Raw genomic sequence first — 27,678 nt, 5'->3', positions numbered from 1 at the left:
ATTTTTCCGATATTCGACTCGAATTCCACTTCGGATACTTCGATTCGCTCATCTCTAGTGATAATGGATGAAAAACGTGACTGTGCAAAACTCCTCTTTCGTTAATGGCTAGATTGCCTCCTCACCTCCTCCTACTGACCCCTAAGGGCCAACAGGCTTGCAGGATCACCCTGGATCCTTAGTATGTAATGGCCAGCAGCTTCCTTCCTTCCCTGGATCTCCTTTACAGGGTTCCAAATACCCTTATTCAGTCAGGGCGGTCCTGAAGAGTAATAGCTCACCAATCCAGTGAGCCAAAAAAACTCTCTAAGTGCAGTATTGAGTCAACTTCATTTATTTCATATAGAGTAAAAAGGTTTAACACTCACATTGCAGACAAACTTCCCTCCTCACTGATGTGTGGGTGTACTGCATGCGAATGGGACCTCTCGGGTATAGCAAGATGGCGTCTCACGCCGGAAGTGCGTCACCACGCACCGGAACTACGGACTCGCGTACCTACGCGTTACGTCACCGTCTACTCGTGACTTCATCTGGGTAACACCCTGATCGGACTCCTCCGGGTTCTCAGGTTCACCCTTCTCTGGGTTCTCGGGTTCGGACTCCTCCGGGTTCTCGGGTTCGGACTCCTCCGGGTTCTCGGGTTCGGACTCCTCTGGGTTCTCGGGTTCGGCCTCCTCCGGGTTCTCGGGTTCGGACTCCTCCGGGTTCTCGGGTTTGGCCTTCAGGCCAGACAGCACAGCACAATGCTGAGAGTTCTCCTCACACAGCTGTTCTCCAACGACAGTCACGTTTTTCATCCATTATCACTGTTGCACATCGCATGATTTGCTCTATTTTTCACTAAAAGGACATTGTTCTTAATATTGTATATACCTATGTTGATTCATTTTGATGATATATGCTGATTTATGTTTATTCTATATCACTGCTGCACATCGCATGATTTGTCTTGTATTCCACTAATAGGATATTGCTTTTGATACATATATTATGTTGATTTATTGTTGTGGCACTGTGTGAGCACTGCTAAAGTTTTTTATTGGATGACGTTTGGAGTGTCAAATATCATATTGAATGGTGGGCACATTATTTTTATGGTCATGGTTTTGCACTTAATTTCTTATTTATAATATGGGTTGGCACTAATTTTTCATTATTTTCATTTATATCACTATTGTTATTTTTGTTGTTATTATTATTGAGTTGTAGTTTTTTAGAGCGCTGCACTGTTCATTTACTATTCATTGACACTGTTATTTGGTATCAGTTTTTGAGTGCTGGCAGCTTAAGGAAAAGGTTTAGTAGTTCCATTTTCAAAGCGCAGGAGGATTTTGATCATTTGCAGACACTTTAGTCCCCCCGTTCCTGACCGCCCTCTGTTAGCTCTTCCTCACTGTACAGTGGGGCTGAGCCCACAGCATGCGATACTTCGCTTGGTGAGGGAACAGCAAAGGACAGGGGCAGGTAGAGGACACGTGATTTCAGTGGGCTTGCTCCCGGGCCATGCCAACTAATGGTTGTGTCTGACGTACCCACCGACCGTTGGCTGTAGGTGTCAGAGGTGACCTGGGAAGAGGAAGACGACCGAGCCAACCAATCGATGACGGCAGGGTTGTCGGTGGAGACACGACCGCTGGATGACACCGGGAGCACTGGCCTCTGGCTGCGACTAGTGCTGCCTCGACCCCTTCCTCTGCTGCCACATCTGCTCGCTCCTAAAACATTGCCTCCTCTGCCACTCCTCTGCGTGTTGTCTGACATACTCTTTAATTCAACGATTCTGTGTCCCTGAGTAACAATTCTGTGTCCCTCAGTAACAATTCTGTGTCCCTCAGTAACAATTCTGTGTCACTCAGTAACAATTCTGTGTCTGTCCCTGAGTAACAATTCTGTGTCCCTGAGTAACAATTCTGTGTCCCTCAGTAACAATTCTGTGTCCCTCAGTAACAATTCTGTGTCCCTCAGTAACAATTCTGTGTTTGTCCCTGAGTAACAATTCTGTGTCCCTCAGTAACAATTCTGTGTCCCTCAGTAACAATTCCGTGTCTGTCCCTGAGTAACAATTCTGTGTCTGTCCCTGAGTAACAATTCTGTGTCCCTGAGTAACAATTCTGTGTCCCTCAGTAACAATTCTGTGTCCCTCAGTAACAATTCTGTGTCCCTCAGTAACAATTATGTGTCTGTCCCTGAGTAACAATTCTGTGTCCCTCAGTAACAATTCTGTGTCCCTCAGTAGCAATTCTGTGTCCCTGAGTAACAATTATGTGTCCCTCAGTAACAATTCTGTGTCCCTCAGTAACAATTCTGTGTCCCTCAGTAACAATTCTGTGTCTGTCCCTGAGTAACAATTCTGTGTCTGTCCCTGAGTAACAATTCTGTGTCCCTCAGTAACAATTCTGTGTCCCTCAGTAACAATTCTGTGTCCCTCAGTAACAATTCTGTGTCTGTCCCTGAGTAACAATTCTGTGTCCCTCAGTAACAATTCTGTGTCCCTCAGTAACAATTATGTGTCCCTCAGTAACAATTATGTGTCTGTCCCTGAGTAACAATTCTGTGTCCCTGAGTAACAATTCTGTGTCCCTGAGTAACAATTATGTGTCCCTCAGTAACAATTCTGTGTCCCTCAGTAACAATTCTGTGTCTGTCCCTGAGTAACAATTCTGTGTCCCTGAGTAACAATTCTGTGTCCCTGAGTAACAATTCTGTGTCCCTCAGTAACAATTCTGTGTCCCTCAGTAACAATTCTGTGTCTGTCCCTGAGTAACAATTCTGTGTCCCTGAGTAACAATTCTGTGTCCCTCAGTAACAATTCTGTGTCCCTCAGTAACAATTATGTGTCTGTCCCTCAGTAACAATTATGTGTCTGTCCCTCAGTAACAATTCTGTGTCCCTGAGTAACAATTCTGTGTCCCTGAGTAACAATTGTGTCCCTGAGTAACAATTCTGTGTCCCTCAGTAACATTTCTGTGTCTGTCCCTGAGTAACAATTCTGTGTCCTTCAGTAACAATTCTGTGTCCCTCAGTAACAATTCTGTGTCTGTCCCTGAGTAACAATTCTGTGTCAAATATCATATTGAATGGTGGGCACATTATTTTTATGGTCATGGTTTTGCACTTAATTTCTTATTTATAATATGGGTTGGCACTAATTTTTCATTATTTTCATTTATATCACTATTGTTATTTTTGTTGTTATTATTATTGAGTTGTAGTTTTTTAGAGCGCTGCACTGTTCATTTACTATTCATTGACACTGTTATTTGGTATCAGTTTTTGAGTGCTGGCAGCTTAAGGAAAAGGTTTAGTAGTTCCATTTTCAAAGCGCAGGAGGATTTTGATCATTTGCAGACACTTTAGTCCCCCCGTTCCTGACCGCCCTCTGTTAGCTCTTCCTCACTGTACAGTGGGGCTGAGCCCACAGCATGCGATACTTCGCTTGGTGAGGGAACAGCAAAGGACAGGGGCAGGTAGAGGACACGTGATTTCAGTGGGCTTGCTCCCGGGCCATGCCAACTAATGGTTGTGTCTGACGTACCCACCGACCGTTGGCTGTAGGTGTCAGAGGTGACCTGGGAAGAGGAAGACGACCGAGCCAACCAATCGATGACGGCAGGGTTGTCGGTGGAGACACGACCGCTGGATGACACCGGGAGCACTGGCCTCTGGCTGCGACTAGTGCTGCCTCGACCCCTTCCTCTGCTGCCACATCTGCTCGCTCCTAAAACATTGCCTCCTCTGCCACTCCTCTGCGTGTTGTCTGACATACTCTTTAATTCAACGATTCTGTGTCCCTGAGTAACAATTCTGTGTCCCTCAGTAACAATTCTGTGTCCCTCAGTAACAATTCTGTGTCACTCAGTAACAATTCTGTGTCTGTCCCTGAGTAACAATTCTGTGTCCCTGAGTAACAATTCTGTGTCCCTCAGTAACAATTCTGTGTCCCTCAGTAACAATTCTGTGTCCCTCAGTAACAATTCTGTGTTTGTCCCTGAGTAACAATTCTGTGTCCCTCAGTAACAATTCTGTGTCCCTCAGTAACAATTCTGTGTCCCTCAGTAACAATTCCGTGTCTGTCCCTGAGTAACAATTCTGTGTCTGTCCCTGAGTAACAATTCTGTGTCCCTGAGTAACAATTCTGTGTCCCTCAGTAACAATTCTGTGTCCCTCAGTAACAATTATGTGTCTGTCCCTGAGTAACAATTCTGTGTCCCTCAGTAACAATTCTGTGTCCCTCAGTAGCAATTCTGTGTCCCTGAGTAACAATTATGTGTCCCTCAGTAACAATTCTGTGTCCCTCAGTAACAATTCTGTGTCCCTCAGTAACAATTCTGTGTCTGTCCCTGAGTAACAATTCTGTGTCTGTCCCTGAGTAACAATTCTGTGTCCCTCAGTAACAATTCTGTGTCCCTCAGTAACAATTCTGTGTCCCTCAGTAACAATTCTGTGTCTGTCCCTGAGTAACAATTCTGTGTCCCTCAGTAACAATTCTGTGTCCCTCAGTAACAATTATGTGTCCCTCAGTAACAATTATGTGTCTGTCCCTGAGTAACAATTCTGTGTCCCTGAGTAACAATTCTGTGTCCCTGAGTAACAATTATGTGTCCCTCAGTAACAATTCTGTGTCCCTCAGTAACAATTCTGTGTCTGTCCCTGAGTAACAATTCTGTGTCCCTGAGTAACAATTCTGTGTCCCTGAGTAACAATTCTGTGTCCCTCAGTAACAATTCTGTGTCCCTCAGTAACAATTCTGTGTCTGTCCCTGAGTAACAATTCTGTGTCCCTGAGTAACAATTCTGTGTCCCTCAGTAACAATTCTGTGTCCCTCAGTAACAATTATGTGTCTGTCCCTCAGTAACAATTATGTGTCTGTCCCTCAGTAACAATTCTGTGTCCCTGAGTAACAATTCTGTGTCCCTGAGTAACAATTGTGTCCCTGAGTAACAATTCTGTGTCCCTCAGTAACATTTCTGTGTCTGTCCCTGAGTAACAATTCTGTGTCCTTCAGTAACAATTCTGTGTCCCTCAGTAACAATTCTGTGTCTGTCCCTGAGTAACAATTCTGTGTCCCTCAGTAACAAATATGTGTCCCTCAGTAACAATTCTGTGTCTGTCCCTGAGTAACAATTCTGTGTCCCTGAGTAACAATTCTGTGTCCCTCAGTAACAATTCTGTGTCCCTCAGTAACAATTCTGTGTCCCTCAGTAACAATTGTGTCCCTCAGTAACAATTCTGTGTCTGTCCCTGAGTAACAATTCTGTGTCCCTCAGTAACAATTCTGTGTCCCTCAGTAACAATTCTGTGTCCCTCAGTAACAATTCTGTGTCTGTCCCTGAGTAACAATTCTGTGTCCCTCAGTAACAATTGTGTCCCTCAGTAACAATTCTGTGTCTGTCCCTGAGTAACAATTCTGTGTCCCTGAGTAACAATTCTGTGTCCCTCAGTAACAATTCTGTGTCCCTCAGTAACAATTCTGTGTCTGTCCCTGAGTAACAATTCTGTGTCTGTCCCTGAGTAACAATTCTGTGTCCCTCAGTAACAATTCTGTGTCCCTCAGTAACAATTCTGTGTCCCTCAGTAACAATTCTGTGTCTGTCCCTGAGTAACAATTCTGTGTCTGTCCCTGAGTAACAATTATGTGTCCCTGAGTAACAATTCTGTGTCCCTGAGTAAAAATTCTGTGTCCCTCAGTAACAATTCTGTGTCCCTCAGTAACAATTCTGTGTCTGTCCCTGAGTAACAATTCTGTGTTCCTCAGTAACAATTCTGTGTCCCTTAGTAACAATTCTGTGTCTGTCCCTGAGTAACAATTCTGTGTCCCTCAGTAACAATTATGTGTCCCTCAGTAACAATTCTGTGTCTGTCCCTGAGTAACAATTCTGTGTCCCTGAGTAACAATTCTGTGTCCCTCAGTAACAATTCTGTGTCCCTCAGTAACAATTCTGTGTCCCTCAGTAACAATTGTGTCCCTCAGTAACAATTCTGTGTCTGTCCCTGAGTAACAATTCTGTGTCCCTCAGTAACAATTCTGTGTCCCTCAGTAACAATTCTGTGTCCCTCAGTAACAATTCTGTGTCTGTCCCTGAGTAACAATTCTGTGTCCCTCAGTAACAATTCTGTGTCTGTCCCTGAGTAACAATTCTGTGTCCCTGAGTAACAATTCTGTGTCCCTCAGTAACAATTCTGTGTCCCTCAGTAACAATTCTGTGTCCCTCAGTAACAATTGTGTCCCTCAGTAACAATTCTGTGTCTGTCCCTGAGTAACAATTCTGTGTCCCTGAGTAACAATTCTGTGTCCCTCAGTAACAATTCTGTGTCCCTCAGTAACAATTCTGTGTCTGTCCCTGAGTAACAATTCTGTGTCTGTCCCTGAGTAACAATTCTGTGTCTGTCCCTGAGTAACAATTCTGTGTCCCTCAGTAACAATTCTGTGTCCCTCAGTAACAATTCTGTGTCTGTCCCTGAGTAACAATTCTGTGTCTGTCTCTGAGTAACAATTCTGTGTCTGTCCCTGAGTAACAATTCTGTGTCTGTCCCTCAGTAACAATTCTGTGTCCCTCAGTAACAGTTCTGTGTCCCTCAGTAACAATTATGTGTCCCTCAGTAACAATTCTGTGTCTGTTCCTGAGTAACAATTCTGTGTCTGTCCCTGAGTAACAATTCTGTGTCTGTCCCTGAGTAACAATTCTGTGTCCCTCAGTAACAATTCTGTGTCCCTCAGTAACAATTCTGTGTCCCTCAGTAACAATTCTGTGTCTGTCCCTGAGTAACAATTCTGTGTCTGTCCCTGAGTAACAATTCTGTGTCTGTCCCTGAGTAACAATTCTGTGTCTGTCCCTGAGTAACAAATCTGTGTCCCTAAGTAACGGTTCTGTGTCCCTAAGTAACGGTTCTGTGTCCCTAAGTAACGATTGTGTGTCCCTAAGTAACGGTTCTGTGTCCCTAAGTAACGGTTCTGTGGCCCTAAGTAACGGTTCTGTGTCCCTAAGTAACGGTTCTGTGTCCCTAAGTAACGATTCTGTGGCCCTAAGTAACGGTTCTGTGTCCCTAAGTAACGATTCTGTGGCCCTAAGTAACGGTTCTGTGGCCCTAAGTAACGGTTCTGTGGCCCTAAGTAACGGTTCTGTGTCCCTAAGTAACGGTTCTGTGTCCCTAAGTAACTATTCTGTTACACAGACAGGTCTGCCTCTCTTGAATGACTGGAGGCTAATGGAGAATTCTAAAATGGCCGCAATTTATAGCTCGACCATTACACAGTGCTGGCTGGCTGGCTGGCTGCTGATTGGCTAATGCAATCACATGTCATGAATGAATGCATTATGGGTCAGCGCGCCTTGTCTGCGCGCCTTCCCAGAGATCCCCGCTCCGTCGCCACACATGTCGCCGCCATTTTAGGAAAAAAGGAAAAATCGAAATTTTCCTAATATTCGAAACGAATTCCACTTCGCCAAGTTCGATTCGCTCATCTCTAGCTGGAACCTTTGGCAGTGGCGATCAGATCACATTCGTATATTTCTGGCTATTCATTATTAGTTTCACATTTTAAAATAAGCATGTATGCTGATCATGTTATGCTTTTTCTTACTAACCCGTTGACTTCATTGCCTAATTTATGTGCCGTATTGAACGATTTTGCCATAGTGTCGGGTCTCACCGCCTGTTAATGTTCCTGACTCCCTAAGTGTATCTCTCTGTAGTTCTTTCCCATTTCGTTGGGTCAAGGACCAGATATCCTATCTGGGGATTAATCTCACTCCCAGATACTCGGATATGTTTACTGCTAATTATCCTCCATGTGTATCACATCTCTCTACTCTATTGAAGATTTGGCACGGTTATCATATCTCCTTTTTGGGTGGAGTCACAGCGGTTAAAATGAATATTTTGCCCAAACTGCTTTATCTTTTTAGAGCACTTCCAGTTCTAGTCTCGAAAATGTTTTTGGACCACTTTCAGCGGACTATTAACAATTTTATTTGGGGAAACAAGCATCCACGTTTTGCCTCATCTATTTTGTACCGCTCACAACGTACAGGAGGTCTCGGTCTTCCCAACTTTTGGCTATATTACCTCTCGGCTCGTTTTGCGCAATTATCACAATGGGCTACTATTAACTCTCAAATCCCATGGATCAAGTTCGAGTCTCAGTCAATACGCCCATTTTATTTACCGGGAATTTTATGGTCTAAAATCTCCCCTCGATCACTTACTTTTTATAACTCCATAGAGACCCATTCACTGACACTTTGGTCCAAATACAGATCTAAATTGAATCTAGTCTCTCTTATTCCCCCAGGTGTTTCATTTTTTGGTGATCCTACTTTTGTTGTAGCTTTATCTTCCCCTCAAATGTTTCGTTGGTGGTATGATCGATCCTTTATCAGATTATCTGATTTTCAAAGAGGAGGATCTTATATTACCTTTGATATGCTGCATGTGTTATTTGATGTTCCTCTTCATGAGTACCTTCGTTACCGACAGATTAGACACTTTTTTAATTCACACTTTCTCCGATTTCCTTTTTTGAACGTATCAGCCGTGACTCTCCCAGAGGTAGGGGTCTTATTTCAGATCTTTATCACCAATTTTTGATCTGCCTTTTTCATACACCCCCTTTATACAGACAAAAATGGGAGGAGGATAGTGGTATCACTTTTTCAGATGAGGATTGGGATTCCATGGTGGATAACATATGCAAGAGTTCTAGATCTTTTTCGGTTCGTGAGACGGCCCTTAAGGTTTTAACCAGATGGTATTATACCCCATCAAGACTACATGTATTGTTTCCACAAACGTCCCCTTTATGTTTCCGGGGCTGTGGCCTCACAGGTACTTTGGTTCATATATTCTGGGATTGCCCGAACATATCTTTGATTTGGTGTAAGATATCTGAGGTGGCTACCTCACTGTCGGGTACCCCGATATGATTGTCCATACAGACCTGTTTATTGGGGGCCCATATCCCAGGGGTCTCTGATGCCAATCTGAGATTGATACATACTATTTGTATTGCCACTTTATGGTCTATTGCCTTACATTGGAGGTCCAATGCTGTACCCTTGGCCTCCGTTTTATACAGAATTGATGCTGTAATGCTCATGGAATGCATTCATTATACCTTACTGGATAAGATGCACTTATATGATAAAAAAATGGGAGTCATGGAGAGATTGTAGACACTTATTGCATGATTAACAACATTCTCAGTGAAAGTTGACTGACATATACTGTTGACAGATGTATCACTCAGCTTACCTTATCGTTTACGTATTTCATGCACTCGTAATTTACTCTTTTCTATTTCTTCTTTTTTTTAATGTTAATATACTTTTCTGTATTGTACTTTTCAAAAATGCCTTGTTTTTACTGAAAGTATCACTTGAAAATGTACTGTTGTTTTACAGTCTCATATACAATAAAACCGTTTGTAAACGAAAAAAAAAAAATTGTAAAAAAAAAATAATAAAATATAATGGTAAAAAATAATAAACTAATAACTACCGACCCCATTGGCAGAACTACCAGGGCAAAAAGGTCACACTTCCGACTGGGCCCCGGCTACTGTGGGAGGGGCCCAAGACAGCATGAAGTGGGCCTGCTGCAGAATATATGAAAAGGTCCCGTAATGAGAGTAAAGGGCCCCAGAATCAGTGGAAAGGGCCCTGGGCCCAAAGGGAGGAGCCCCAGCCAGGGGTCAGGAGGACCCTTCATGGTTTCTTGCACCAGGGCCATGAGGGTTCTAGTTACTCCTCTGACAAGATCTATAATGTACCCCAGTTGAAACTACTTAAACACTGAGGGTCTGTGGTAGGCAGACTATAATGCATTCATAGATCCCAGATTAGAAGCTTTCCCATGTGTGACTTGAGTAGTCTGAACACAAGCTGTAGCCATTCAGTCTGAATGTGTCACTCCATGGACTTCAGGTGGAGGCAGGACTACTTTGTGGTTCAACTTTCACTTTGAAACATAGTGGTCTGCGGAGTCTGTGCTGTGTACCCTGGTGGGGGAGTTTCCTTTTTTGTGCTCAGCCAGAACTAAGTTGGCTTGAGTAAGTAGATATATACAGGTGAAACTCAAAAAATTAGAATATCATGCAAAAGTTCATTTATTTCAGTAATGAGATAGACTCATTACATGCAAAGCAAGAAAGTTCAAGCCGTGATTTCTCATCATTGTGATGATTATGGCTTACAGCTCATGAAAACCCCAAATCCACAATCTCAGAAAATGAGAATATTGTGAAAAGGTGCAATATTCTCGGCTCAAAGTGTCCCACTCTAATCAGATATTTAAGTCATAACACCTGCAAAGGGTTCCTGAGCCTTTAAGTGGTCTCTCAGTCTGGTTCAGTAGGAATCACAATCATGGGAAAGACTGCTGACCTGACACCATCATTGACACCCTCCATAAGGAGGGAAAGCCTCAAAAGGTAATTGCAGAAGAAGTTGGATGTTCCCAAAGTGCTGTATCAAAGCACATTAATAGAAAGTTATGTGGAAGGGAAAAGTGTGGAAGAAAAAGGTGCACAAGCAGCAGGGATGACCGCAGCCTGGAGAGGATTGTCAGGAAAAGGCCATTCAAAAGTGTTGGGGACTTTTACAAGGAGTGGACTGAGGCTGGAGTCAGTGCATCAAGAGCCACCACACACAGACGGATCCTGGACATGTGCTTCAAATGTCGTATTCCTCTTGTCAAGCCGCTCCTGAACAACAAACAACGTCAGAAGCATCTTACCTAGGCTATAGAAAAACAGACCTGGTCTTTTGCTCAGTGGTCCAAAGTCCTCTTTACTGATGAGAGCAACTTTTGCATCTCATTTGGAAACCAAGGACCCAGGGTATGGAGGAAGAATGGAGAGGCCCAAAGACCCCGAGTATGGAGGAAGAATGGAGAGGCCCAAGGACCCCAAGTATGGAGGAAGAATGGAGAGGCCCAAGGACCCCGAGTATGGAGGAAGAATGGAGAGGCCCAAGGACCCCAAGTATGGAGGAAGAATGAAGAGGCCCAAGGACCCCGAGTATGGAGGAAGAATAGAGAGGCCCAAGGACCCCGAGTATGGAGGAAGAATGGAGAGGCACACACTGCAAGATGCTTGAAGTCCAGTGTGAAGTTTCCACAGTCTGTGTTGATTTGGGGAGCCATGTCATCTGCTGGTGTTGGTCCACTGTGCTTCATTAAGTCCAGGGTCAACGCAGCCGTCTACCAAGAGAGTTTGGAGCACTTCATGCTTCCTTCCGCAGACGAGCTTTATGGGGATGCTGACTTCATTTTCCAGCAGGACTTGGCACCTGCCCACACTGCCAAAAGCACCAAAACCTGGTTCAATGACCGTGGGATTACTGTGCTTGATTGGCCAGCAAACTCCACTGACCTGAACCCCATAGAGAATCTATGGGGCATTGCCAAGAGAAAGATGAGACACATGAGACCGAACAATGCAGAAGAGCTGAAGGCCGCTATTGAAGCATCCTGGTCTTCCATAACACCTCAGCAGTGCCACAGGCTGATAGCTTCCATGCCACGCCGCATTGAGGCAGTAATTGCTGCAAAAGGGGCCCAAACCAAGTACTGAGTACATATGCAGCTTCTACTTTTCAGAGGTCCGATATTGTTCTATGTACAATCCTTGTTTTATTGATTGCATGGAATATTCTCATTTTCTGAGATTATGGCTTATAGCTCATGAAAACCCCAAATCCACAATCATCACAATAATGACAAATCATGGCTTGAACTATCTTGCTTTGCATGTAATGAGTCTATCTCATATATTAGTTTCACCTTTTAAGTTGCTGCACTGAAATAAATGAACTTTTGCACGATATTCTAATTTTTCGAGTTTCACCTGTACACAGAAAAGCAGACGGCACTAAAATTAAATCCTAAAGCCAGCAATCAAGTGTATTTTACTGGAGGAATATAACACTCATACCTTTTTGAGCTCTCCACTTTCAGACATAAATTAGGCCCTCTCTACCCTTGCGTAGGCTGATCACAGGCTACTATAGTTGTAGTAGTGTTCTTACCGTATCCCTATTTTCCAATTGATTACAATGTTGCAAGTAGACTGGTAATATAGAAACATATAATAAATTAAAATTTTATTTCTTACAGAACTTCATACAAGAAAAACTACCTTTCATCAGTTTGCAGAAAAAATGAACATGGAACCAAACCTGACTACAAAATTGACTCTGGGGGATATCTTGGGTATTGGCTTAGATAATGTGTATGACAAACCTCCTAAAACTATAGAGGATCTTCCCTGGAATTACTTAAGGAAACTCATGGCCTTAAACAGGGCTGCAAGAGACATTCTTCTTGAGAAAGAACAGTCTACTGGTGTTGACATATATGATAATGGTGATGATGATGATTACAACCCATTTAATGCTTCTTTGATTACAGGTGACAATTCCTCAGCCTCTGTTCACCCCCTGGATGTCCTGTGTCTTCTCCTGCATTGCTCAGACAGTTTTCTGCAACAAGAGATTGTTACCAAATTGTCCATGTGCCAGTTTGCTGCCCCTCTGCTGCTCCCTTCTGGTGACGGGTCACACTGCACCCTCCTGCTTTGGGCAATGAGAGACATAGTGAAGAAGTGGAGACCTCAGTCATTAGCGGACAGTAAAGGGTTCAGAGAAGAAAATGTGGTGAATACTTCCATGCCAATCTTCTCTTTTGTCAGACTTGGAAAAAACAAATTATCCAAATCAAAAATCCTGAACCAAGTTCTTAATCCACCTCAGCTACATAATAACTTCTTCATACATGACAATATGGATGGAGGAAACATTAAGAGGGAAATATCTGATGGACTGGTAGAAGTTTCCTGGTATTTTCCCTGTGGTACATCTGATGTTTTCCCAGAACCCATCGCAGTGACCAACCTACGAGGAGACCTGGAGACCAACAGGGACCAGTTCAGGTTTCTGACAAGAATTTCATCAGCTGTGTTTATATTCATTGAGGATATTTCTGAGAGAGAATTCAGATTGCTATCATCCTGCCCTACCACTGACACCCAGTATTACTTCATTGTCACTCCCGGTCCTGGCAAAACTGTGAGTACACAGACACAGAAGACCCTTCAAGACTTAATGCCAGTTCTAAAGATGAAAAAATCATATGTGATAATACATGCAGGCACGACAAATGAGGCGACATTTGTAAAAAAACTACAAAGTACTATTATTAATTTCTTAAATGGTAAGCCAAAAGAAAATAAAATGAGAGACCTTGAGAAAGAAACTCATGGATTGGACATCCAAGTGGATGAGAAAGTTCCTGAATGTCAGAAGGCCAGGGAACTTGCCAGGAGAATTACAGAAGAAATAACAAACGTGTCTGAGTATAAGAACATCACTATGAAGTTACAGGGAGATCTCTGGAGACAGTTATCTAATGTGGAAAAGGAACTTTGCAGAATGACAAAGCAAGGTGGTAAAGACACACAACATTATCAAGATGAACTGATGAAGAAACGTATTTCACTGCATGAGGAACAACATAAGCATGATCTGCCCCATGGTTTGATGCTCTTTATTGATGCAATCACTCATTTGTCTGAGATTGAGAAACAATATTTTCTGAAATGGATGAAATTTGAACTCGATTCAATTGCTAGAAATCATCTTTCTAATCTTCAAGCTGAATACAAAGAAAAATGTAACGATCTCTTAATCAATAAGGAAGAACTCAGACAGATAGACCAAAAAATCTCTGACAGTTCTTTAGGAATTGAACATTTCCTACGTGAGATGGGACAGTTTTATGAAGCTGAATGTTCCATGGCTAAAGAAAACAAAATACATAAAAGCCAAAAACAATTTATTGGACTGCCAGGAATTGCTGTCAATCTCTTGTTGAATAGTTTCCCATTGGAGCTAATAGATGGAGATGCCTCCAACATTCCCCTACGGTGGTTATCTGATGTTCTAAATGAGCTGGACACCAAAACAGGGGGGAAATGCAGAATGAGAGTAATCACTGTGCTGGGAGTGCAGAGTACAGGAAAATCCACTCTTCTCAACACCATGTTCGGTCTGCAGTTCCCGGTGGCCAGTGGAAGATGCACACGAGGAGCCTTCATGACTCTTCTTAATGTGAAAGAGAACTTCCAGAAGGAGTTGGGCTGTGACTTCATCCTGGTGATTGACACTGAGGGGCTGAAAGCTCCAGAGTTGGCTTCCTTGGAGGGCAGTTATGAACATGACAATGAACTGGCCACACTAGTGGTTGGGTTGAGTGATATCACTATAATCAATATGTCAATGGAAAATACAACAGAAATGAAGGATATCTTACAGATTGTGGTCCATGCTTTTCTTAGAATGAAAGAAATAGGAAAGAGACCCAACTGCCAGTTTGTACATCAGAACGTGAGTGATGTGTCTGCTCATGACAAGAACATGAGAGACAGGAAGAAACTTCTGGAGCATCTGAATGAAATGACAAAAGTAGCTGCAGAGATGGAGAGGAAAAGTGAGATCAAAACTTTCAGTGATGTGATGGATTACAATCTAGAAAAAGACAATTGGTACATTCCTGGACTCTGGCTTGGGGTCCCACCAATGGCTCCAGTAAATTCCGGGTACAGTGAGCATGTAAATGAATTGAAAAAATATTTATTAGGATTCATGTCAAGCAATGACTCACTGCACAATCCTGTAAACATTCCTGAATTTTTAACATGGATAGGAAGTTTATGGAGCGCTGTCAAACATGAGAAATTCATCTTCAGCTTCAAAAACAGCCTGGTGGCAGAAGCTTATAATAAACTGTGTATACAATTCTCACAGTGGGAATGGGATTTCCAAAAAGCCGTCCATGATTGGATGATCCAGACGGAGACAGATATTAGGAATCAGTCAGAAAAAAACTTAAATGAGGAACTGCGTTCAAGATTTACACAGCAACTCAACAGTTTGTTAAATAATGAAAAAAACAAGATGTCAGAATTGCTAGAATGCTATTTTGAAGATAAAAATGAAAAGGTTCATCTTATAGAACGTTACAAACAAGATTTTGTTTTGAGCATAGATTCCCTGGGAAAAGAAGTACAAAGAAATGCTCTTAGAAAGTGTGATGAGGCTGTTTCTATCCAGAAAGGAAAATTTAAGATTCAGGAGATGCTGAGCAGTTATCAGAAATCAATTGAAGTTAAAATCACTGATCTCCTTGAGAGGTGTCGAGAGAAAAAGCAGAAGCTGAGTGATGAAGATCTACATCAGGAATTTGAGTGGATGTGGGAAAGGACACTGGAAGGTCTACAGATAGAGAAATTAACAAAACACAATGTCAGCACATCTCTGCTTAACCACTTACAAAATGACATGGGTAGCAAAGGAGCAGCTGTAAATCAAGAATTAATGAATATAAAAAATTTAAACTCTAGTGTACAAGCTAATTTCACAATGCATGACAAATATATTGAGACTGGAAGGATCACATGGGCCTTAAATAAACTCGGGTTAGGAAAAAATGAGCCTTATGACAAGTTAAAAGAATTTGCTGACTCTCTAATAGGACAGTGTGACACCTATGTCCGAGAGAGGGTGGACCTCATGGAGGATTATAATGACACCTACTGCCAGGGATTGCTCCACATGATCAATGAAGAGCTTTCCCAAAAGAGAAAAAGTCTTCATTACTCTTTAGATTTTGAGTTGGGTATCAAGCAGCACATTCTTGGAAAAGCATCCCAAGAGTTTCAGAAGATGCAGGACAAGTTCATTATAGAGAACGATCCAAAACTTTGTCTGGAGAAAGTAAAGCCTCAGTATTTAGAAACATTTATCAACACATTTCAGGAAAAAGACATGAGCCAGACCAAAGCCAAAGAATTTTGTGAGAGATGTCTTAAACCAGCAATAACTGACCATGTTTTTAAGCATCTTGGAAAGGAAATGGTGACCGACATAATAAGTTCAGAGAAAATGCTTTTCTGCTCCAGAAGCTTTTTTCAAAGTTTTCTAATGAAGGAGCTGCTGAATGAAATGTCATTTCAGAAATATTGCATGTTTATTGAATCATATAAGAATTATACAGAAGCCTGGATCCTTAGTTACATTGAAAATAAATATGCAAACTCAGAAACATTAAAACCACTCCTGGAAAACATTATCTCTGAATTAAACAGAAAAGTAAGAAATGTTCTTACATTAGACAAATGTCTTTCAAGTTCATCTATCGCAGATTTTTTGAAAAGCGTGTGTGAGGAGCTTAAATGCGATTTAGTGATTTCCCCAAATGAAATACAGGCGGTCGGGGGCGTGTCCAAGATGGCGATCGGACCAGTCGCCTGAACTGGAGCTCCGACGGCTCATCTCCTCATCCACCGGCATCCACCATACATCAGAGGGCGGGAGTGAGTGTGAGACTCACCCGTCCCCGCGACATCCCTGCTGGGCAGCTTCGGGCGCTGTTGGCGCCACTCGGAGGCGGTGACCAGGTGCGGCCTTGTTGCGGCCGGGTGGAGCCGCGGAGTTCACCGGCATCCACCATACATCAGAGGGCGGGAGTGAGTGCGTGACTCACCCGTTCCCTCGACTTCCCTGCTGGGCAGCTTCGGGCGCTGTTGGCGCCACTCGGAGGCAGTGACCGGGTGTGGCCTTGTTGCGGCCGGGTGGAGCCGCGGAGTCCTCCGGCTCACATCGGGCCGATCGGTGGTGACAGAGCACGCGGGGCAGAGGTGGGAAGGGGGAGGACTGGTCGCCCCCCCTCCCACTCGTTCAGTGAACGATCCGCCTGTCGTCCCTCCGTTCCAGACGGGACGACAGGAATATATGTGTCACCCTCCCTCCCCCCATATGTGAAACAGGGGCGGTGTGGAGTAGTGAGGCCTAGTGAGCCCAGGACCTCTTCCATCAGGGTACAGGCTGAGTGCATTTTCAGTCCAGGGAGACATATTATCCACGAGTACATTCCTTCTCCCACAGAGAACTGCCAGCACTTCCCGATCCATTGGGTCACCCCCCACACAAACCCAGGAAATATCGGCATATTGTAGAGGCCTTGCTACAGCCTTTACAACAGGTAGCTGTGCTGAGGATAGGCCTATAGAAGACGTCCCATACAGATTCATATAAGGGGAAGGCTGTGGTAATCCCTGTATCCGTACGTCCGCACAGCAGAAACCATTGACCCCCCCTGTTTCGCTTATCCTTTCCTGCACGCTGAGGCATATAGTGCAATTCTGGGCCTGTTGTAAACTACCTATTCTCATTTTCACATATCTGTTCTGGGGGATCCAGCTTGACCCCAAAGAAAATGGCAATATAATACCGTGAGCCTTGACACACGTAGGTGGGGCTACGCAATCTTCACAGAGAGGCGACGCAAACATGGGGAAGGCAGACAAGAAAGCTACTACTCCTCGCTCCAGATCCCCTCGCCGTACAGGTGGTCCTGCTAATCGCAGTATCCCGGAGCTATTCCGGTCTCACACTCCGGATCACGCAGAATCCTCTTCTATTGCATCACCATTACATTCGCCTACAAAGGAGATTCCATCACAGTCTATTAGTTTGACAACAGTTGCCACAACAGCGGCCATACCTGGACATGTCGAACCTCCCCCTCTCACCATCGGGGATTTGAAAGCGGTTGCATCAGATATTAAAGGGACTCTTTCAGCGGCAATAGCTGAGCTACATATTGACCTGCAGGCAGTGGCGCATAGGCTGGACGCAGTGGAGGATAAAGTTAGTATGCAAGGCCTTGCTATTCATGAGGTGCGCAAGCAGGTTGACACGCACTCAATGCACCTAAGAGAGCTCGATCGTCATATTGAGGACTTGGATAATAGGGGAAGACGACATAACTTGCGGGTGCGCGGTGTACCGGAAGCAATAGAGTCTGGGCAGCTCGCCCAAGTTCTTTTAACCATCTTTAATGATCTTTTGGAAAGACCGCATGAATCTCCTATTGAGATCGAACGTCTCCATAGGGCCCTACGTCCCAAAGGCAGAGACACGGACCCACCGAGAGATATAGTTTGCTGCCTAGTCGACTTCAACTTAAAGAGGAAATATTACGTAGAGCTCGGGACAAACAGCGCTTGTTTTACCAGGAAACGGAAATTAAATTATTTCAGGATCTCTCCCATCTCACTCTGCAACGTAGGAAAGACCTGCGCCCCTTACTAGATTTACTTCGCTCTCAAGGTATCGCCTACCGTTGGAAGTTTCCGTTTGGTCTTGCTGCAACACATATGGGGAGATCAGCTCTCATGAGATTTCCGGAAGACCTTGCACCATTCTGTGAAACCTTGAATATCCCTTTACCGGATATACCTAACTGGTCCAGTGCTTCTTCTTTACAATTGCAGCTAGATGACAGCCCCATGGAAGCACAATCTGCTGGCCACTTATCTGGAGAAAGACGACGCAAATCTTCACACCCAGCTTCAACTTCCCCGGTACGAAGAAGGCTTATTAATGATGACAGTTTACCAGCATCGCCTGCACACCGTAAGGCGCGTCATGAATGACCTTTTCCCGTTTTCTGATATTCATGCTCATGAGTATAAACACCCCCACAGTCTGAGGCTGCTTTACTAGTGAATCGAGCAGGTTTTGTTATTTTTTATCCACGGTTCCTTTATGTGACATAACTAACATCACCTGTACTTCTCAAGGGTATGTGTATCGCTTCACATTGCCAAGCTTCATATATGTAATATGTATCGATCATATATATTCGTTTTGTAGGCATGTAAGGGCTGAGGTATCCTTATTTGTGTTATGAAAGAGTGATGTTGGGATCTGTGGAGCTATTGGTTGTGTACCTGCTGGTATTGAAGGGCTCTTTTTTGCTTGGCTAGTGCGCAATACTATGGTTCTGAACAGCTATTTGACTTGATCTTGCAGATAAATTCTCCATAAGCCTTGAATTGCCTCGGGACTAGCCTATACGCTTGTGCATACCATCTTTGGTGGGACGGGGGATGGGGGCTTGTGCGGATCAGTAGTGTACCGAGATGTGTTTATCTCTCCTGAAGCATCCTAAACAATAATACCATAATCTGGATTCATGGGATTTCGTACCATCTTGGTGTACTGCTGTACGTGCTTGCCTCTGACCCTTGTCTCTTAATTAGATCAATGCTAATATCATATTAATAGTCTATTCGCATTATTTATTTGCTCTCCTTACATTATGTTGGTCTTACAAAACTCTTGGGATACCTCTATCTGCAATTCAGTTTATGATATGTTACATACCTCCTAACTAGATGTGAGTACTGTGGTATTTTTGATTTGGAGTATGAGTCCATACTATATGATTTTCACATGTATAGTTCACTCCGTGGATGGGTGCAATTTGGCCCTATACATTTAGCTGCTCTACTTTGTCGCAGACTCGTTGGGCCACAGATTGTAGATGCTTCTTCCCCAGCAACCTATCTTTGTTTTGTAGGCGATGGGGTGTTTAACACTACTTAGAATCCCTCAGTTGGGATTATTACTTACATTATCTTTGGAAAACGGTTTCAGGAGATATTTGGCCCTTGGCTTACATCTCAGTTTCGGCATATGGGATTATGTTGCTCCTGCCATGCACTTTTTCATGTACAGTAGCTATCTTTATCCGAAATTGATATGACCTATGCAGACCCTTTTCGAGTGACTCGAGTGTTTATGTGGTACGATTTAAAGTATCTTTTAGGAAATGACAGATCACAGATTGCATTGTATATGACTCGTGATAACATAATATGTATATGGTAAAATAGGTTACGCTCAATTGCATGACGTATTTCCAATGTCTGTCCAAGTTATGTCATACAGTTTTAAATATTGGGTCTTCTCCTTTGGCATACATTCACTTTTACACCTATTGTTGCACATCACTGTTTAGGAGCCTTGATAGGGTCCAAGTGACTACCTACAACCTTGAGTTTATCATGATGTTGCATATAATACTTTTAGCATACATCCCTCCCCTGTTACACTCCACTTATCTCTCGATACAAGTCAGCTACTTCCCACCTACGTATATGTGTCAAGGACACATCATATTGGATCACTCCCCCTCTACAACTTTTATTCAGGAGAGTTAGGCCTCTTTAGAACTATACTGTATATTCTTAATACGGCCGTTTCTGGGTTTGACACCTCTCCGACAGTTTATTCGAGATTCTCACACAACGTCTTGCAAACAACCATTCCATAGGAGCTTTACTATGAGATAGAATAGCTGGACTATTCTGCCTCTGGAGTCGAGTTTTAAAGGAAGTTGAAGGAACATAGATTAATACATACATACGGACATATATGAAACACACCTGACACTTCTATCTTTTTTTCTACCTAATTTTTTGACTCTGTTCCTTTATAATTTAGTTTCTATTCCAACAGTTTAGAAACTCTATATTAATCTTTTTTCTTCTGATACCCCCTTGTTGTCGTCGTCCCCCCCCCCCCCTTTTTTTTTTTTTTTTTTTTTCTCTCTCTCTCTCTCTCTCTTTCTCTCTTCGCCTTCCCCTTCCTCTCCCTGCCTCAGCGATACGTATTGAGTACACTTATAGCCCTCCAGCAACCAGTTCGTGTAGATTTCATAATGGCTAATAAACACGCATCTAAACAGTCATTTCGCACACTTTCCGTGGCCTCTCTCAATGCAAGGGGCCTAAATGTGCCTGAAAAACGCTCGCAACTACTCACTTATATGAAGAGCCTACGTGCAGATGTGATCTTTGTCCAAGAAACTCATTTTCGAGCAGACCAAGTCCCTAAATTCTCTAATGTTAACTACCCCACGGCATTTCACTCAGTTAATGCGGAAGTAAAAGCTAAGGGGGTATCCATTTTGCTTTCTAAAACGCTCCCGTTTGAACTTGCTGAGTCTCTTGAAGATCCCGAGGGCAGGTTCCTTTTTCTCAAAGGCACCCTCTTTAATAAACCGCTTACCCTAGTCAATGTTTATAGTCCCAATACTGCACAAGTAAGCTTTTTTCGTAAAATCACCAAGTTACTTGCTACATTTCAATCGGGTATCCTGATTCTGGGAGGCGATTTTAATGTGGCTCTGAACCCACTGGAAGATACGTCCTCGGGGTTTTCCTCCATACCGTTCCAAGCACTCAAACAAATCAAAATTGAATTGAAAGACCTTCTCCTTCATGATACATGGCGTACCCTTCACCCTTCGGACAGAGATTATACCTTTTATTCTGCTCCTCACAAACGCCACTCTAGAATCGACTACTTCTTTCTCTCGCAAAACGATTTAAATACCTTGCAGTCTGCCTCGATCGAACCAAAGATCCTCTCAGATCACCACCCGATTATGATAACGTTGCAATTCCTGGATACACCAGGCATATCCAAAATATGGAGACTGGATCCATTTCTCCTTACGGATTCCTCAGTTACCCTCCAGATCCGTGATTCTTTGACAAACTACTTTCGAGAAAATACATCCTTGGAAACGACCCCTCTCGTACGGTGGGAAGCACACAAATGTGTAATACGTGGACTTATAATGTCAATCTCAGCTGCGCGAAAACGTCGGGCTCAAGCATCATTTTCTTCTTTATTGCAAAAAGTTCGCTCACTTGAGTGCGCACATAAACGATCTATAGCCTTAAGATCGGCTACTGAACTAGATCGAGCACGACAACAACTCCGCGATGTCGTAGAGAAGAAAACTAAGCGTAATTTTACTCTACAACAGAAGCTTTTCTATGAACATGGCAATAAGAGTGGCAAATTTCTTGCTCGGGCGCTACAATCTAAAAAGGCAGCTCGACACATTTATCAGCTCCATTCCAAGCATGGACGCCTACTGAAAACATCGTCGGAAATCGCGGCGGAATTTGAAGAGTTTTACTCTAACCTATACAACCTACCTTTACAGCCCAAACCAACAGGTGACATTAGGCCACGTAAGACCATTATACAGGCCTTCCTCACGCAATATCTCCCCAAACCAGTTTCAAGGACACAAGCGAAAGAATTGGAGGGAGCTTTGTCGCTACAGGAACTACAACAGGCTATTACACAGTTGAAACCTGGTAAAAGCCCAGGACCCGATGGCTTTATCAACTCTTACTACAAATCTTTTCTTGACATTTTAGCGCTTCCATTTCTACAGGCCTTCAACACATTAGACACGCCAGGACAATCTATGAGTCATCTTTCGGAGGCTCACATTACGGTTATACCCAAAGAGAATAAAGACCAAACTTCTACAGTGAATTATCGTCCGATTTCGTTATTAAATGTTGATCTAAAGATCTTTGCTAAAATTCTGGCTAACCGCTTACTACCTGTTATAGACTCCATCATATCTCCGGACCAGGTGGGCTTTGTTCCGGGCAGAGAGGCCAGAGATAACACAATTAGGGCCATTAATATACATCACTGGCTACTTCAAAAGCGACAACCTGGATTTTTTCTCTCTTTAGATGCCGAAAAGGCGTTTGACAGACTAGCATGGGATTACCTGGAGGCAGTTTTGATTGGACTAGGACTACCTTTGCGCTTTTTGACTTTTATTATGTCTCTATATATAGCCCCCACAGCGCGAGTGCGCGTTAATGGTCACCTTTCGGACTCCTTCTCAATTGGCAACGGGACTAGACAAGGATGCCCCTTGTCACCCCTCTTATTTATCCTTACATTGGAACCTTTATTGAATTGCATTAAGGATAATGCTAACATCAAGGGGATTTTGATCAATGACAAACTACATAAAGTGGCAGCCTTTGCTGATGACATACTTCTTTTCCTAACAGACCCGCATATCACGTTGCCAAACTTGCTACAAGATTTCAAACTATTTCAGTACTTGGCTAACTTTAAAATCAATTTTTCTAAATCTCAAGCACTTAATGTATCATTAACTCCGGATGTGTTGAAACAAGCGACATCAAATTTTCCTTTTACTTGGCAACGTGAAGCTATCACTTATTTAGGAATCCAATTACCAACACATCTTTCGGAATTATATACAAAAAATTTTCTACCCCTCTTACGTGACATCTCCAAAGACCTACAGACATGGAATAAACCCTGGTTTTCTTGGTTTGGTAGGGCAGCTATACTAAAGATGAACGTGCTCCCCAGAATACTATATCTTTTGCAGACAATACCAATCCAATTACCAAACTCATTCTTCAAATCCTATAGAACGCTCTGTACCTCCTTTCTTTGGTATAATAAACGCCCAAGAATTAGCTTTGCCCAACTCACCATGCCCAAGAGGAGTGGAGGTATAGGACTTCCGGATATTCACCGTTATTACAGGTCCTGTCACCTAGCCAGAATAGTGGACTGGACAACAAACCACACTCGTAAGGTGTGGGTTGGTGTAGAGGCTGATTTCTCAAAGATACCACTCTCCACCTCCCCGTGGCTGAAAACCTCTCACGTCCCTTCCGAGTTTCGAGAACACCCACTTATAGGTCCCACTCTATGCTGTAGTGCTCAGTTGTTCCAGAAAAAAGAACTATCTTCCTTTCCGAGCCCTCTTACTCCGATCAAATTGAATCCGGACTTTATTCCAGGGATTTCTCCGACCTTTCTCGCTGGGTATGGCCGTGATGAGAGTTTTACAGTGGGTCAATTCTTCAAAGATTCTAGCCTCTTATCTACAGAAGACATTGCAAAGACGTGGCCATCCATTACACTAACACCATGGATGTATAGACAAATACACCATTTCTTACGTAACTCCCCACATCTAAAAGACTATTCAAGACCGCTTACTGCATTTGAGAAGCTCTGCTTTACGGACATCCCCCAGCGGCATGTTATATCTAAGCTCTATTCCTATCTTGAAAGTACTAACACATCTCATTCGCGGAAGACCTGTTCAGCCTGGCAACGTGACCTACAACTTCAAATCTCACCAGAGGACTGGGACCACATTTACGACCATATGCATAAAGGCTCCATTTGTGTCTCTACACAAGAAGGCAATTATAAATTATTTTCCAGATGGTACAGAGTTCCGTCTTGGGTTAGTAAATTTGATCCTAACGCCTCAGATCTATGCTGGAGATGTTCCCGGGCAACAGGTACTCTTCTACATATCTGGTGGGACTGCCCGCGGCTGCAACCCTTCTGGAGAAAAGTTTTGGACATAATCACTCAAGTAACTACATACACCCTAGACTTTACCCCAGCACAATGTCTACTTCATCATTCCTCACTTTCTGTGCGGACTTATCGTAGGTCGCTTGCTTTACACATGATAAATGCGGCAAGACAGTGTATTCCGGTCCATTGGCGATCGGAATACGTTCCCACCGTGCGAGAGTGGATTCTTAGGATCATCAGGATCGCAGAGATGGAGGAGCTGATTTCAGTGGCAAAAGAACACCCCGAGAGATTCAGGAAGACTTGGGCGTGTTGGAATCATTTCCAAACTACCGATACTTATCATTGTCTAATGAAGGAATGAGCGAGAGGAGATTTGGTGACACGGAAACCCCTAGAACGTTCACTTCAGGAATAGTTCCATTACGGGACTTTAACGAAATTGTATTTCTAAGTAATGATTGAATCTCTCTCAGCCTGGAAGCTGCTAACTGATATGACTGGTTTGGTTATGCCTATTTAGTTATATACCTCATCCTTCCCCCATTCACCTCTCCCCCCCCCCCCTCTTCCCCCTTTTTTTTTTTTTTCTCTCTCTCTCTCTCTCTCTCTCTCTCTCCCTCTACCTCTCTCTCTCTCTCTCTTCATCTGTATTCGTCCCCTACGTCCCTCCTCGCCCCACTATGATATTTTTTCTCATACTCTTCCTCCATTCCCTTGCTCATTTCATTCCCATCTCTTCTTTCTCTCTTTTTCACCTCTTTACCATATTCTAACTAACTATATTTTTCATAAGGTACAGAGTACTTACAGACACACAGGTGTAACAATACTCCTCCAATCTAATCTATAATGTTCAAGTACGGAATCCTAAGACATATATGCCTTGAGTTGACACGACTATTGCTATATACCTCACTGTCCTGTTTCTTTAGATCTCCCTACACAAGGACTATTGTACCCCGTATTTCTATAAATTACTTACTGCTAACATCATTGCTATGGGTATATACGGTGCCTTCCCCTTAGGACTGTATTTCAGGTTGAGCTACGATTTACTTCTATGTCCTGCACCCGTCTGCGTTACGGGAGAACATGCTTAAAGACTTGCGCGGACTGCGATCCGTATTTGTTTATGACTTGTTATGCCTTTCATATCTCAATAAAATTTCTTGGGAAAAAAAAGAAATACAGGCGGTCACTTTCCAGAACAACGCTGCTGTTGCTCAGTTCTCATCGGACATTGAGAAGTTCCTCAAAAATACAGAAGACCAGATCTTCTCAGAGCTCCAGTATATGAATATAAAATCTTTGCTTTCCAGGTTGACAATAAAGCCTCATGATAGATTGCACAAGCAGGTTGTTGGCTGTGGGGAGCAGTGTCCATTCTGTGAAGTACCCTGTGAAGCTGGAGGTGATGGCCATAAACACTTTGCTAATATTCATAGACCAAAAGGACTGGGAGGATGCCATTGGCACAAGGATGGAACCTTGACTACTGACATATGCACAACAGCAGTTGTATCTGATACTCATTTTCAGAGTTCAGAAACAGAAGGTCAATGGCACCCATACAAAGACTATACAAAGTATTATCCAGATTGGGCCATCCAACCAGATGCCAGTCTCACAGCCTCAGATTACTGGAAATACATTTTTGTGGAGTTTAATGAGCAGTTTGCTGAGCAATATGACGAAAAACCAGGAAAAGTTACCAGATGGCTGGAGGGCTATAACCAAAAAAAAAGCCTTTGATAGCCTAAAGCAAACGTTCAATGACTAAAGCCAAAAAGAAAAGTCCCCAATGTCTTCAACTTCAGGTTCAGATTTTATCTTCAGATTGATCTGCTAATAGACATACCATTATGATTTAAAGTAGTTGTAAACCACAGACATGAAATATGAACAAGACATACAGTCATGGCCGAAATTGTTGGCACCCTTGATATTTTTCCTGAAAATCAAGTATTTCACACAAAAAAGGTATTGCATTAACACATGTTTTGCTATACACATGTTTATTCCCTTTGTATGTATTGGAACAAATATAAAACAGAGGCAGAAAAGCAAATATGACATAATGTCACACAAAACCCCAAAAATGGGCTGGACAAAAGTATTGGCACCCTTAACTTAATATTTGGTTGCACACCCTTTGGAAAACATAACTGAAATCAGTCGCTTCCTATAACCATCAATAAGCTTCTGACACCTCTCACCCGGAATTTTGGACCACTCTTCCTTTGCAAACAGCTCCAGGTCTCTCTTATTGGAAGGACACCTTTTCCCAACAGCAATTTTAAGATCTCTCCACAGGTGTTCAATGGGATTTAGATCTGGGCTCATTGCTGGCCACTTCAGAACTCTCCAGCGCTTCTTTGCCATCCATTTCTGAGTGCTTTTTGACGTATGTTTGGGGTCATTGTCCTGCTGGAAGACCCAGGATCTTGGACGCAAACCCAGCTTTCTGACACTGGGCCCTACAGTGCGACCCAAAATCCTTTGGTAATCCTCAGATTTCATGATGCCTTGCACACAGTCAAGGCACCCAGTGCCAGAGGCAGCAAAACAACCCCAAAACATCATTGAACCTCCACCATATTTTACCGTAGGTACTGTGTTTTGTTCTTTGTAGGCCTCATTCCGTTTTCGGTAAACAGTAGAATGATGTGCTTTACCGAAAAGCTCTATCTTGGTCTCATCTGTCCACAAGACGTTTTCCCAGAAGGCTTTTGGCTTACTCAAGTACATTTTGGCAAACTGTAGTCTTGCTTTTTTATGTCTCTGTGTCAGCAGTGGGGTCCTCCTGGGTCTCCTGCCATAGCGTTTCATTTCATTTAAATGTCGACGGATAGTTCGCGCTGACACTGATGCTCCCTGAGCCTGCAGGACAGCTTGAATGTCTTTGGAACATGTTTGGGGCTGCTTATCCACCATCCGGACTATTCTGCGTTGCAATCTTTCATCAATTTTCCTCATCCGTCCACGACCAGGGAGATTAGCTACAGTGCCATGGGTTGCAAACTTCTTGATAATGTTGCGCACTGTGGACAAAGGCAAATCTAGTTCTCTGGAGATGGACTTGTAACCTTGAGATTGTTGATATTTTGCCACAATTTTGGTTCTCAGGTCCTCAGACAGTTCTCGTCTCCTCTTTCTGTTGTCCATGCTTAGTGTGGCACAGACAGACACACAATGCAAAGGTTAAGTGAACGTCTCTCCTTTTTATCTGCTTTCAGGTGTGATTTCTATATTGCCCACACCTGTTACTTGCCCCAGGTGAGTTTACAGGAGCATCACATGCTTGTAACATTCTTATTTATCCGCAGTTGTGAAAGGGTGCCAATACTTTTGTCCAGCCCATTTTTGGAGGTTTGTGTGACATTATGTCGAATTTGCTTTCTTTCCTCCCTTTTTTTGTTTTGTCCCAATACACACAAAGGGAATAAACATGTGTATAGCAAAACATGTGTTAATGCAATACGTTTCGTGAGAAATACATGATTTCCTGGAGAAATATCAAGGGTGCCAACAATTTCGGCCATGACTGTATATAGTGTGTTCTTGTCCCAGTTAGGAGGACTTTCTGTCTGCTGCCTCGTTCTTCTGTTATCAAGATGAATTA

At 43.1% G+C, this 27,678-nt stretch overlaps 1 protein-coding gene across 1 annotated transcript in view; it reads left to right on the top strand.

Annotated features, from left to right (window-relative positions):
• LOC149435987 (interferon-induced very large GTPase 1-like) overlaps window positions 1-25,941 on the top strand; it is a 60,193-nt gene extending 34,252 nt beyond the window's left edge. Inside the window, 3 exon segments of the mRNA XM_089662196.1 lie at window positions 12,118-16,265; window positions 25,248-25,760; window positions 25,762-25,941. Coding sequence (XP_089518322.1) covers window positions 12,118-16,265; window positions 25,248-25,760; window positions 25,762-25,836 — 4,736 coding nt within the window. The 3' untranslated portion in view covers window positions 25,837-25,941.
• Window positions 25,942-27,678: the final 1,737 nt, after the last annotated feature.

Source organism: Staurois parvus, unplaced genomic scaffold, assembly GCF_062004578.1.
Source record: "Staurois parvus isolate SC_StPar_1 unplaced genomic scaffold, SC_StPar_1.0 ptg001435l, whole genome shotgun sequence".
Taxonomy (NCBI): Eukaryota; Metazoa; Chordata; class Amphibia; order Anura; family Ranidae; genus Staurois; species Staurois parvus.
The sequence above is the reverse complement of the archived record's forward strand: the minus strand, read 5'-3'. Positions and strand labels throughout refer to the sequence as shown.